The sequence below is a fragment of the Hemiscyllium ocellatum genome, chromosome 21, assembly GCF_020745735.1.
Source record: "Hemiscyllium ocellatum isolate sHemOce1 chromosome 21, sHemOce1.pat.X.cur, whole genome shotgun sequence".
Lineage (NCBI taxonomy): Eukaryota > Metazoa > Chordata > Chondrichthyes > Orectolobiformes > Hemiscylliidae > Hemiscyllium > Hemiscyllium ocellatum.
The window spans coordinates 35,773,831-35,786,966 of record NC_083421.1 but is presented as its reverse complement, the minus strand read 5'-3'; the positions used below and the strand labels follow the sequence as shown (position 1 = coordinate 35,786,966).

The window sequence follows — 13,136 nt, the reverse complement described above, 5'->3', positions numbered from 1 at the left end:
AGATGGCTGTCAAAAGTATTGTTAAGGACAGATTTTTAAATCTACAAATGGATCAAAGGCTCTACGGATAAGGCAGGAAAAGCAGAATGAGGATTCTCAAATCAGCCACGATCTCACAAGAAGAATACTCGATAGACCAAATGGCTTATGTCTCATGGCCACTGTTCAACAGGTAGCTCTTCTCTACTTTCATCAAGATCATAAAGGATAGGAAATAACTGTCCAACCTGCTGGTGATGCCCATATTTCAAGACTGAATTTTTTTTAAAGGTATCCGTCCCAGTAAATGTTTTACACTGTCCACAATATACCTACACAAAGCCAAAGCTTTAAAAAATTCACATTTGCTCTTGAGATGTGGTCGTCACTGGTAAAGCCATTATTGATTGAGCATCCTCAATTTGTCTCTAAACCGAATAGCTTGCTGGGCCATTTCAGAAGGCTATTGACATTTATCAACTATGTTGCTGTGTGTCTGAATTCACATGTTCGATTTGATCAGTTAAAACTGCAAATTCACTTTCATAAAAGACATTAGGGAACTAGCTGTGTTAAATCAGAAGTTTCTAGAAGTATTTTAAATGGAATAGGCCATAACCAGTTACAGATTTTATAAATTTTCAACTCAAAAGATGTACAAAATAATATACTGACAGGAGACTGGTAAACCTCTCATAACATTAAAAAAACTGACTTCCAGCAATTCAGTCCGAGATATAGTTGCCTGAGAAAGTTTCATGTCTGTTATAATGCTACGTCATAGCTTTGTTTGAAAAGCAAAAATATGTAACTACTGGGGTACTTACCAATGAAACCAACTTATCTATTTACTAGAACTAAAACAAAACAGATTTCAAGTGCTTTTTGAAAGTAACTACTACCCAAATGTAGACCTTTATTCCAAAAGGATAATTGTTTTTCAATTCACTCATGAGATGTGAGCGTCTCTAGCTAGGTCAGCATTTAATACCCATCCTAAAGGCCTAGAGGGCAGTTCAGAGTCAACCACATTGCTGTGGAACTGGAGTCACATACAGACCAGACCAGGTATGGATAGCAAATTTCCTTCAATGAAAAAGGACACTAGTGAACCAGATGGGATTTTCCAAATAATCAATAGCTTCATAGTCATTAGGCCCTTGACTCCAAATTCTTTACGGAATTTAAATTCCATTTTCTGCCATGGTAGGATTTGAACCCAGAATGTTAGTTGAGTTGCTGGATTCATAGTCTAATGACAATACCATTAGGCCATTGCCTCCTCACCAATGATGCTGAAAATTTAGCATATTTGGGACATACTTTTCTGGTGAATTATCTGAGCTACAAAGGCTTTCAGTTCAACTATTTGACCCTGACACCTGTTTAGTAATGAGGACATCATTCACTGCACAGCCTCTACCTGATTCATCAACCACTGGCAGAACCCTCTGCGGTAGTTGTTTAATCACGTTAACATAACTCTGCTTTTATTTCTTTCCGCAAGATTCTTAGCTAAACTTCCGTACAAGCTACTGAACTGGATTTTTTTTTAAAAAGAACTCACCTAGAAGTGGAAGGAGCAATAAGTCTCATAGCTGAAAGGTTTGAGCACTGGCACATTTATCTGTATTTTGACTCATCATGTCTGGGAGATTTTGAAATGATCTCAGGACACTTCATGATACAAGAGTTGCACTGTCAACTCTGCTGCATGACCTAACACGTACATTTCCTCCTTCTGTTCTAAAAAACCGAATCGTGAGTAGTTTCAGAGGATCTACCACTCGGTTCCAGAAACTAATTCAAATGAAGTAAACCCAGTGGATTCATGACTCACTGGGTGAGTTACTGTTGGTGAACAGAGTGAACAGATGTTAGAGAAAGGGTCTTTGGTCTACATAATGTTCAAAGAGTTCTTTTCAGATCTGTAAAGAATAGCTTTGTGATTAACAGGTTTATATGGCATTATATGTAACCAGATTGGTTTATTTTATCTTCATTTTTTGGTTAATAAACTTGTTTTATTGTTAAAAACCAACTCTGCAACAGTTTATCCTTAAGCTTTACTCAGAGATGATATTGTTAAAACCAAAGTAAAACAGGACCTTTCAAGCCAGATTTAGTCTGTGTTTTGACTTATCCAGTAACAGCATCAGCTGAAATTATAAACACACTGACTTGCATATGCAAGTAAATTCTATTACCCCCTCACCCAGTTTCCTCATGGAACAAAAATTTACCTCACGCAAAATAAAAGATATGGGCTGAGGAGTGGTATTTGGAATTAAGACTGAATAAATGACTGGTATTACATTTTGTAAAACAAACAAGTGCAGGACTTGGATAGTATTGTAGAACAGAGAGACCTAGGGATTCAGGTACATGGATCTTTGAAGTCTACATTGCATGTAAATAGTGTGGTTAAAGTGGCATTTTGCACACTTGCCTTCCCTGCTCAGAGTTTTGGGTATAGGAATTGGGGTAACATGTGGAGGTTGGCCAAAATGTTGGTGAGGCCCCTTCTGGAGTATTGTGCCCAGTTCTGGTTGCCCAGTTATAGGAAGAATGTTATTAAACAGGAGAGCTTTCAGAAAAGATTTACCAGATTGTTGCTGGGAGTGGAGGGTTTGAGTTACAAGGAAAGCCTGGATAGGTTGGGACCAATTTCACTGGAGCGTTGAAGGTTGAGGGGTGACCGTATATAAGTTTGTAAAATCCACAGGGGTATAGACAAGGTGAATGGCAGGTGTATTTTCCCTGAGGTTGGAGGGATTTCAAAAGTAGGAAGCATATTTTTAAGCAAGGTTTATGAAGGTTTCTAGCTCAGGTGGAGGTTTAGGGTGTAGGTTTGCTCGCTGAGCTGTAGGTTTAATATCCAGATGTTTCATTACCTGGCTAGGTAACATCAGTAGCGACCTCCAAGTAAAGAAAAGCTCTTGTCTCCTGCTTTCTATTTATAGGTTTGTCCTGGATGGGGTTCCTGGGGTTTGTGGTGATGTCGTTTCCTGTTCATTTTCTGAGGGGTTGATAGATGGTATTTAGATCTGTGTGTTTGTTTACGGCGCTGTGGTTGGAGTGCCAGGCCTCTAGGAATTCTAGATCTACAAAATTCCATGCAAGGACTGCCACAAACACTACATAAGACAAACAGGAAGAAAGTTAGCCACCAGGATACACGAACACCAGCTAGCCACAAAAAGACACGACCCTCTCTCCCTCGTAGGCCTACACACGGATGAAAAAAAACCACCAATTCGACTGGGACAACACATCTATCCTGGGACAGGCGAAGCAAAGACATGCCAGAGAATTGCTAGAGGCCCGGCACTCCAACCACAACACCGTAAACAAACACACAGATCTAGATACCATCTATCAACCCCTCAAAACGAACAGGCAATGACATCACCACAAACCCCAGGAACCCCATCCAGGAGAAAGATATCAATAGAAAGCAGGAGACAACAGCTTGGCTTCACTTGGAGGTCGCCACTGATGTTACCTAGTCAGGTAATGAAACATCTGGATATCAAACCTACAGCTCAGCGAGCAAACCTACGACCTACATATTTTTAAAGTAAGAGGAGGAAGATTTTTTAAAAAGACATGAGAGCTAACTTTTTTGTTTAAATAAAGATTGTTTTATGTGTGGATTGAACTTCCAGAGGAAGTAGTGATGTGGTTACAGATCCAAATGTCTTTTAAGTATTGTGAAATTACATGAATAAGAAATGTTTGGAGGGATATGGTTCAGGCACAGACAGGTGGGACTATTTAGAACATAGAACATAGAAGATTACAGCGCAGTATAGACCCTTCCGCCCTCGATGTTGCACCGACCTGTCATACCAATCTGAAAACCATCTAACCTACACTATTCCATGTATGTCCATATGCTTGTCCATTAGTTTAGAATTATGATCAGTATGGACTGGTTGAATTAAAGGGTCAGTTTTCGTGTTTTCTAAAACAAAGACAAAACCTCAATTGAACTATATCATTCAGACTTCAACAGCACTTCCAACCATCCCAACTCTTGCCCAACCACAGTAATCAATAGAAAAGTCTGAACACCAAGTGATCTGCCATGTTGCAACACACCTTCATTTAGACATTTAATATATTTCTTTCATCACTAGGTTAAATCAGAAATTCCACACCCACAAAGTAAGTCACTTGAAAAATAAGAAAATTAAGCTTTTAAGAATACTTCAGGAAAGTGAAGAAAATGAATCAATGAAGAGGCTGGACTGCCAGATGGAATAGCTTTTTAAAAATTCATTCATGGGATGTGGGCATATTGCCTGTCCCACTTTGTCCTTGAGAAAGTGGTTATGGGTTGCCTTCTTGAACTGTTGCAGCCCATAATGCCATTAGGGAGGGAATTCCAGTATTTTGAACTTACAAAGATAAAGGAAGAAAGATGTATTTCTAAGTCAGGATAGTGAACGGCATGGATGGGAACAATGTGTTGCGGTTCCCATGTATCCGCTATTCTTGTCCCTTTCGTTAGCTGTGGTCATGAGTGTGGAAAATGCTGTTGACAGATTTGATGAATTTTTGCAGTGCACCTTTTATATAGTACACTATACTGCCAGTGAAAGTTAGTGGAGTTGTGACTAAATGTCTGTGGATGGGGTGTCAATGAAGCAGGCTGCTTCTTCCTGGATGGGATCAAACATCACGCATATTACTCACCCAGGCAAATGGGAGTATTCACCACACTCCTGGCTTGTGTCTTGTAGATTGACAGGCTTTGGAGAGTCAGCAAATTAATTGCTGCAATATTCCTAGCCTCTGACTTGCTGTTGTAGCCACTGTACTACATAGCAAGTTCAGTTCAGTTTCTAATCAATGGCAACTCCCGAGGATGTTAATGGTAGGGGATCCAGTCCGAAGGTATTTTGTGAAGTGTTTTTCTCATTAACAAGGTGGTTTGGCATGCAAACAGTTAATCAAGTTGACATGTACTTGATGTGTGTCACTCAGATGCAATGTGGATGGGGCGTGGCCTCAAACGTTCTCTCAAGGCCCGTTTTACGCAGCGAGTATGCTCCTTCGATAAGATTTTTAAAACTTTCGGCACCGTGGTTGGAGTGCCAGGCCTCTAGGAATTCTAGATCTACAAAATTCCATACAACTGTCATTTATTTAGAAATTCGAAAAATTCTGAAAAACCAGCTGCTCTCAAATATTTCAGATAATGTACTGTGCATCCGTAACACATTTCAGCCCAAACCTGGATATTTCCAGGTCTTGCTGTATTTGGAGGTGGACCGCTTCAACATTTGACAAGTCAGGAATAGCACTAAACATTATGTAACCATTGGCAAGGATCCTCACATCTAACTTTATAATACCATAAGATATACAAGCAGAATTAGGTCATTCGGCCCATCAGGTCTGCTCCAACATTCTATCATAGCTGATATGTTTCTCAATCCCATTCTTCTAGATTTGTCCGATAACCTCTGATCGCTTTACTAATCAAGAACCTACCTTTGTCTTAAATACACTCATCAGCCTTCTGCGGAGTTGAGTGCCATGGATTTACCACACTCTTGCTGAACAACAAGGCTGTGCCGTCAGATCTTAGTCTCTCCTACTATGTTGGAAGGAAGGTCATTGATGAAGCATCTGAACATGGTTAAGCCTAGGAAACTAACCTCAGGAAATCCTGCACAGATGTCCTGAAGCTGGGATGACTGACCTCCAACAACCACAACCATCTTCCTATGTGGCAGGTATAATAACAAGTGGCAGAGCATTTTGCCCAATTGCCATTAATTCCAGTTTTGCCAGAGCTCATTGTTGCTGTTAAAAATGGCTTTGATGTCAAGGGATGCATTTCTCACCTTACCTTTCTCTTAACTATGTCTGAATCAACATTAATAATTTCAGGAGCTGAGTGGCCGAGGGAACTCAAACTGGGCATTAGTGAGCAGGTAGTTGCTAGAGCAGGTGCTACTTGATAACAATATTGATGACACGTTCTATCTAATTACTGCTGATCGTCACGAGTAGACCAATGCAGTGGTAACTGACGGGGTTGTATTTGTCCTGCTTTTTGTATTTGGCCATAATTGAGCAATCTTCCATTGCGGATACACACCAGTGTTGTTGCTATACTGGAATAGCTTAGCCAAGCGCACAACAAAGGTCTGGGACACATGTTCATTACTATAACTAGAAGGCAGCCAACACTCAGCTTTTGTGGTATCTTGATATCATGTGGAGGAAATCAAATTGGCTTGAATCTGTCGTGCTGGGGACCTCTGGAGGCAGCTAAGATACATCATCCACTCAATACTCCTTGCCGTAGGTTGTTGTGAATGGCTTATCTTTTATACTGATGTGCTGGGCTGCCCCATCATTGAGCCACCTCCTCCAGAGTTGTTTAATTGTCAATCACCATTCATGATTGAATGTGGAAGGTCTATAGATCTGATCCATTGGTTATGGGATTGCTTGCTCTAACACTTGCTGCTTATGATGTTGTAAGCAGTCCTGCTTCAGAACTTCACGAGGCTGACACCTCATTCTTGGGTACGCCGTGTGTTGCTCCTGGCATGCTCACCTGCACTTCATTTAACCAGAGCTGGTGGTAATGGTAGACTTAGGAATATTTACTTTCAGTTTAAAATAGAGCTTTATTTTCAGCATACAGATTAGAGTGGAGCCTGGAGGTTGCAGATTGTGTCATGAAGTTGAAGTTGTGTACTGTACCTTTAAGAGAGTGAATATTGTTCTGAACTGAGAGATTACAAGCACACGAACAGATAGCAGTCCCAGTGTGAACTGAAAAATTACAAATATGTAACGTTTGGCTGTGCAATGGATACCTGAGCTTTGGTTGCTGTTTTTACAACATTTTGAATTTAACCAGTTTAAATTATGGCCCAAGGTACTAAAACCCAATTGATTTTGCATTTATTGTTTTCCCAACATCGAACCAATGGGATAATCCGGTGTTTGGGGTGGGGGTGGTATAAAATGCAGACATTTTGAAAATTGGTTAAAGAGCAACTACTGTCGAGACAAAAATGCGTGAAGAGCTAACATCTTGCTCTCCAAGAAATTAGGTAACACCAAAGGTACTTTTTCATATGACACATACTTGCAGTAAAAAGGAAGATAACCGAGGGAGATCCTCAGCCAGACAAAGACAGACACAAAAGACGACAGCGGTTGTGTGGTTTTGAAATTAAGTTGATGTAATTTTAATAAGTGTCTTATTGGAACAGTATATTATTATAGAGTTGGAGGAAGATAGTAAGCAGTAGGGGGGGGGGTAAAAGAGACTTAGAGTTGTGAATTGTTGTTTAATTTATTTTCTAATTCTAAAAGCGAACATGTTATTTTCTTTTATTATGGAATGTAGGAGTTCTCGGTCATATATTTTAAAAGATTATGAGGCAAGGTGAGCTTTTCTGGATGCTTTGGTTTAATTAAAAGGGGTTGACCTCCACATTGTAACAATTGTTTTGGAGTACAATTCTTCTCTGGAGAACAATACGATGACACACGGCATCTCATAGATGCTCTGTCTTGATTGCTAGAGCTGTCCCATTTAATATGGTGATAGTGCCACATCACACAATACCCTCGATGTGAGGGCAGAACTTTGTCTTCATAGGACTACATAGTGGTCACTCATACAGACCATGGACAGAATCACCTGTAGATTAGTGAGGTTAAATGTTTTCCCCTCTTGTTGATTCCTTCACCATTTTCCACAGACCTACTCTAGCAGCAATGCCATTAAATCATGCTGCTGAGCCATTCTTCATATTGGACATTGAAATCCTCCACAGAGTACATACTACCACCTTGCCACCCGCAGCATAAAGGAGCACTGATCCATCAGCTGACCAAAGATAGTACATGGTAATCTACAGGAGATTTTTTTTGCCTACATCTGACCTGATGCCACAAGACTTCATTGTGTCCAGAGGCATTGTTGAAAACTCCCATACTGCAATGCTGCCAGCTCTGCCGGGCCTGTCCTGCTGGTGGGATAAGATATATCTAGGAATGGTGATTGTGACTGTGACATTGTCTGCAATTCCAGTAATAGGAATATACAGTATTAAGCTGTTGCTTGATTAGATTAGATCACTTACAGTTTGGAAACAGGCCCTTCGGCCCGACAAGTCCACACTGATCCGCCAAAACGGAACCCACACAGATCCATTCCCCTACATTTACACCCCTTCACCTAACACTATGGCCAATTTTTGGATGGTGGGAGGAAACCCGTGCAGACACAGGGAGAATGTGCAAACTCCACACAGAGTGGCCTGAGGTGGAAATTGAACCTGGGTCTCTGGCGCAGTGAAGCAGCAGTGCTAACCACTGTGCCATGGTGCCGCCCACGATTACTGAGTTGTTTTTGCCATTGCTGTGTCTGATGCCAGATAGTTTGTGCAGTTTAATTTATCTTTTGAGATCTTATAGTAATTGCTACAACTGAGCAGATAGTTAGGCGTTTTTAGAGGACAGTTGAGTCAAACACATCATTGTTGATCTGGAGTCACATGTAGGCAAGACCAGGTAAGATGGCATATTTCTTTTTGCGAAGGACATTAGTGAACAAGGAGGTTTCTTTCATCCCTATTTTCATGGTCATTGGATACATCCTTTCCCTTACTGGGTGATTAATACTAAAATGAACTGGATATACTGAACAGCCTATTTCCATTTCATATATTCTATGCATTACCATTGTGAATATCAAAACAAGGACTCCAGTAGTCTACCATCATTATCCGAAGGCAACTAGGAACAAAAATAAATACAACCTTCTCAGGATTAACCATACAGAATAAGCAAATATTAAAAACTGCTCGATACCAGTTTCAAAGTTAGAATTAACAAAATACTTTCTATATGTCAATTTTTTTCTTAATATTCATGCCCTTAACTTTGTTAAATAATTTAGAATAGCTTGGTAGTGCCAAGCAGCAACTTACCCGTTCATCAATTTTCCTTTAAAGAACTCAAGATGGTGGTAAATCGGCAGATAACGAAAGGAAACTTTAGGGTCAGAGAGACTCATTTCATTCAGTTTACATACATATCAGACAAGAGAGAAGTTATAGAAGCATAGAAACAAACCCTTCAGTGCTTGCTAAGCAGAAGTAGGTACTGCAGACGCTGGAAATTACAGGCAAGATTGGAGTGGTCCTAGAAAAGCACAGTTCAGGCAGCATCCGAAGAGCAGGAAAAATTGACGTTTCGGGTAAAAGCTCTTTACCAGGAACAAGGTTGGGTGCCTCGGGGATGGAGAGATAAATGGGAGGAGGTGGTGGGGCTGGGAAAGAAGACCTGTCAATCTTTCTTCCCAGCTATCCATTCCACCCTCCTGACTTATTACCTTTACCTCCAATTGCACTCTCAGCTACGTTCTCCCCAGCCTCACCACCCCCGTCCGCCCCCCCACCCGAGGCTCCAGTTTCATTTCTGATGAAGGGCTTTTGCCCAAAATGTCGATTTTCCTGCTCCTCGAATGCTGCCTGACCTGCTGTGCTTTTCCAGCACCACCCTAATCTTGACCTGCATCAGCCACTTCCTCAATAAGTTAATTCCACACCTGAGCCAACTTGTATTAAAAACAAGTTGGGCCCTCATGTCTTTTACACCTTTCTCTTCCCACCTTAAAAAAGTGTGCCCCTAGTCTTGAAATCCCCCATCCAAGGCAAAAGGCAACTAACATTGACAATCCATCTCTCTAATAATCTTGTCTGGATGTTTATTTTCCTTAATACAAAAGGCTAACACCAATTCTAGTCTTTATATTAAAAGGAATGGAGGCGCTGAAGATGGTGCAGATAAAGATGACGCAAAAAACTTAAATTATCAAAAAAGACTGGTCTTCTTCACACAAAAATGTTGAGAAGTGGTCTGGGCCTCAATGTAAAAGAAATCAGATATGCTCCCAATGCGGGAGAATCCAAACTGTGGCTAAAAATAGGCTAGTTACTAAAGAAACTGTAGCCTTTGCTCCTTCTCCCATCCCAATCTTTAAAAGATCAGTTAATTCACTAAAGAGCAAGCTGCAAATGTGTTGCTGGTCAAAGCACAGCAGGTTAGGCAGCATCTCAGGAGATGCTGCCTAACCTGCTGTGCTTTGACCAGCAACACATTTGCAGCTGTGATCTCCAGCATCTGCAGACCTCATTTTTTACTCACTAAAGAGCAAGCCAGCATGTTTTATGTCTCACATCATCCTACTTACTGGTTGATTTGCTGAGTAAATTTATCAGGGTGGCACGGTGGCTCAGTGGTTAGCACTGCTGCCTCACAGCGCCAGGGTCACAGGTTCAATTCCCACCTTGGGCAACTGTCTGTGTGGAGTTTACACATTCTCCCTGTGTCTGCGTGGGTTTTCTCCGGGTGCTCCGGTTTCCTCCCACAGTCCAAAGATGTGCAGGTTAGGTGAACTAGCCATGCTAAATTGCCCATAGTGTTAGGTGCATTACTCAGGGGGAATTGTAGGGGAATGGGTCTGGGTGGATTGCTCTTCAGAGAGTCAGTGTGGACTTGTTGGGTCGAAGGGCCTGTTTCCACAATGTACGGAATCTAATCTAATTAGAAGTCAGATGCTGTTATATCATTAGCGTATCAATACTAAAATGAAAACTCAAAAGTAAAGCTCCTCTCTCACCGCATAAAAGATATCTTTGACGGTAGAGTTTTTGATGGGAGGTGAAACTGAAGTGGTCCACAAGCTGATCAAAATACAGTTCCTTGAAATGTGGTTCTGGTACCATTATTTTATCAACAATATTTGTGACACTCATTCCTTTGTCACTCATGTCAAGGAAAGTGTTTTCAACTTCAGAGTCCACCTCCTCAACATCGGTTGTGCCTTGAGTGGTCAAAATAATAGCTGGTGTTTTGGTGGTAGACTCCGTCTCACTAATGCGGATGACTGGGACAATGGAACCGGTGTTGATTTTCTGGACACTGACAGTCGGAACTTCAGCGATTGCATTGGTTTCAGTGACACTGATTACTGGAGCACTGGTGTTGGTGACAAAATCCAAGGCCCTGGTGCCCAAAGTTTTGGAATTAGTATCTGTACCTGTGATACTGATGACTGGGGCATCAGTGCCAGTGACGACCTCCTGGACACTGGTGCTTTGGGCTTTGGAATTAGTGTCCGCAATTGGGATGAAGACTGGGGCATTAGTGCTGGTGATGACCTCCTGGACATTGGAGTTTGGGGTTTTAGAATTAGTGTCTGTACCAGTGACGATGACTGGAGCATTAGTGCTTGTGACATCGTCCTGGATACTAACAACTGGGGCTTTAGTGATACTTTCTGTATCTGTGATGCTGATCTCTGGGACATCGGTACTGTTGATGATCTCCTGAACATCAGTGCCTGAGATTTTGGGGATAGTGTGTGAATCTGTTCCACTGATGACTAGAGTACTGTTGGTGCCTATGTCCTCAACGAGTGTGCTTGGGACTTTGGTGAGAAGGATGTCTGGAGTTTTGGTGACAGTGTCTGTATCCATGTCATTGATGACCATCGCACTGCTGCTGGTGCTTTTGTCCTCAACGTTAGTGACCGTGGTGGCGATGATGTCTGGAGAACTGGTAATATTGTCTGTATCCGTGCCACTGACGACCACAGGACTACTGCCGGTGCCTATGTTCTCGACACCGGCACTGCCTGGCACCTCGGTGACGATGATGTCTGCGGAACTAGCAACAGTGTTCACATCTTTTACGCTGGTGTCTGGGATACGAGTGACAGTGGCTGCTTCCTTGGTGCTAGTGCCCGGGACACTGGCGTTACTGCCCATGACTTGTACGGCCATTGGAAGCTCCTGCTGTAGGGCGGGCGCGTCGTGCTCGACTTCCTTGACGAGGAACAACACTTGCGGAGGGCTCGTCTCGTCCTCGCCGGCGGTCTTGCCGTTCGGGGATTTGAGCTTCTGCCGGCTGGGCGGCGGGCCGCCTTTCTGCTGGCGGTGAGGGGCGCTCCCTTGCAGCTGGGCGAGCGCCTGCTTCTTGCTCTCGGCCTTCCGCTCTTTCTCGTCCAGGACAAGGACCGACTCGGTCGGCGAGTCCAGCAGCAGCACCGAGCCGGGCTCCGGCGGGCGACTGGGGGTCAGCTCCTCGATAATGAGCAGGGGCGGGGTCACGGTGGTGCTCGTGGCCACCGGGCTGGCCTCGGGCAGCTGCATGACGATGGTCTCCTCCATGAGGGAGCCCGGCGGGGGCACCTCCAGCTCGGGGCCGCCGGTTGTGGCGGCGGCGGCGGTCCCGGTGCCCGACGATATCTTGATGAGGTAAGGGTGCCAGGCGGGCTCGGTGGCGTCCGCCGGGGAACGGCCGGTTCCGTTCTCCGTCGACTCCTCCATGTCGATCTCGATTTTCAGCGGTGCCGCCCCGCCGGAGGTCGAGGAACCGGGCGTGGTCGCCTCGTCCTCATCGTCCAGCTCGATCGTCAGCGACGGCGTGTCCCCCTCCGGCCGGGTGAACTCCGCGAGGGACGGAGACGCCTGGGCAGGGACCACTCGCTGGCCGGACGGCGCCGTCAGCCACAACATCAAGAGCAAACGGAACGGCCAGCTCCACTTCATGGCCGCTCCTGGTTCCAGGCGGCCCTGCACGTGACAGCGTCCCGGCCGCAGCCCGCACGTGACCAACCGTCAACCCATTGTTGTCAGGTGTTCGCAGCTGGGCGCACGCGCAACTCTCCCTCCCTCCCTCCCTGCACCAGAAGACACACTCTCCCACCCCCACCCCCCCCTGCAGATGGTGCGGCTGCGCAAACCGTATGGTTGCGGCTACGATGGACGAGCTGGGCTATCACGAATTGCTGACTCCCTGCAGCTGCGCAGTGCTATCGGGAGCGCGCATGAATATGTGAGGGACCACATTAGGCGAAGCTAAGAACATAAGACGTAGCAACAGAAATTAGGCCATTCAATCATGGCTGACAAAGTTTCATTACCCTATTCTCCCCATCACCTTTGTTCCCTTTGATACTCAAAAACCTATCTGTCTCAGTCTTAAATATATTCAATGACCTGACCTCCACAGCCTTCTGTAGCAATGGATTCCATAGATTCACCACTCTAGCTGAAGAAATTTCTCTCTATCTCCTAGAACTGTAAGATACGGTGGCACAGTGG

General features: G+C 43.8%; 1 protein-coding gene across 1 annotated transcript in view; it reads right to left on the bottom strand.

Annotated features, from left to right (window-relative positions):
* The window catches only part of LOC132825816 (mucin-5AC-like), a 75,264-nt gene extending 62,560 nt beyond the window's left edge, over window positions 1-12,704 (bottom strand). The window contains exon 1 of the mRNA XM_060841324.1: window positions 10,649-12,704. Coding sequence (XP_060697307.1) covers window positions 10,649-12,581 — 1,933 coding nt within the window. The 5' untranslated portion in view covers window positions 12,582-12,704. The remainder of the gene's footprint in view (window positions 1-10,648) is intronic.
* Window positions 12,705-13,136: the final 432 nt, after the last annotated feature.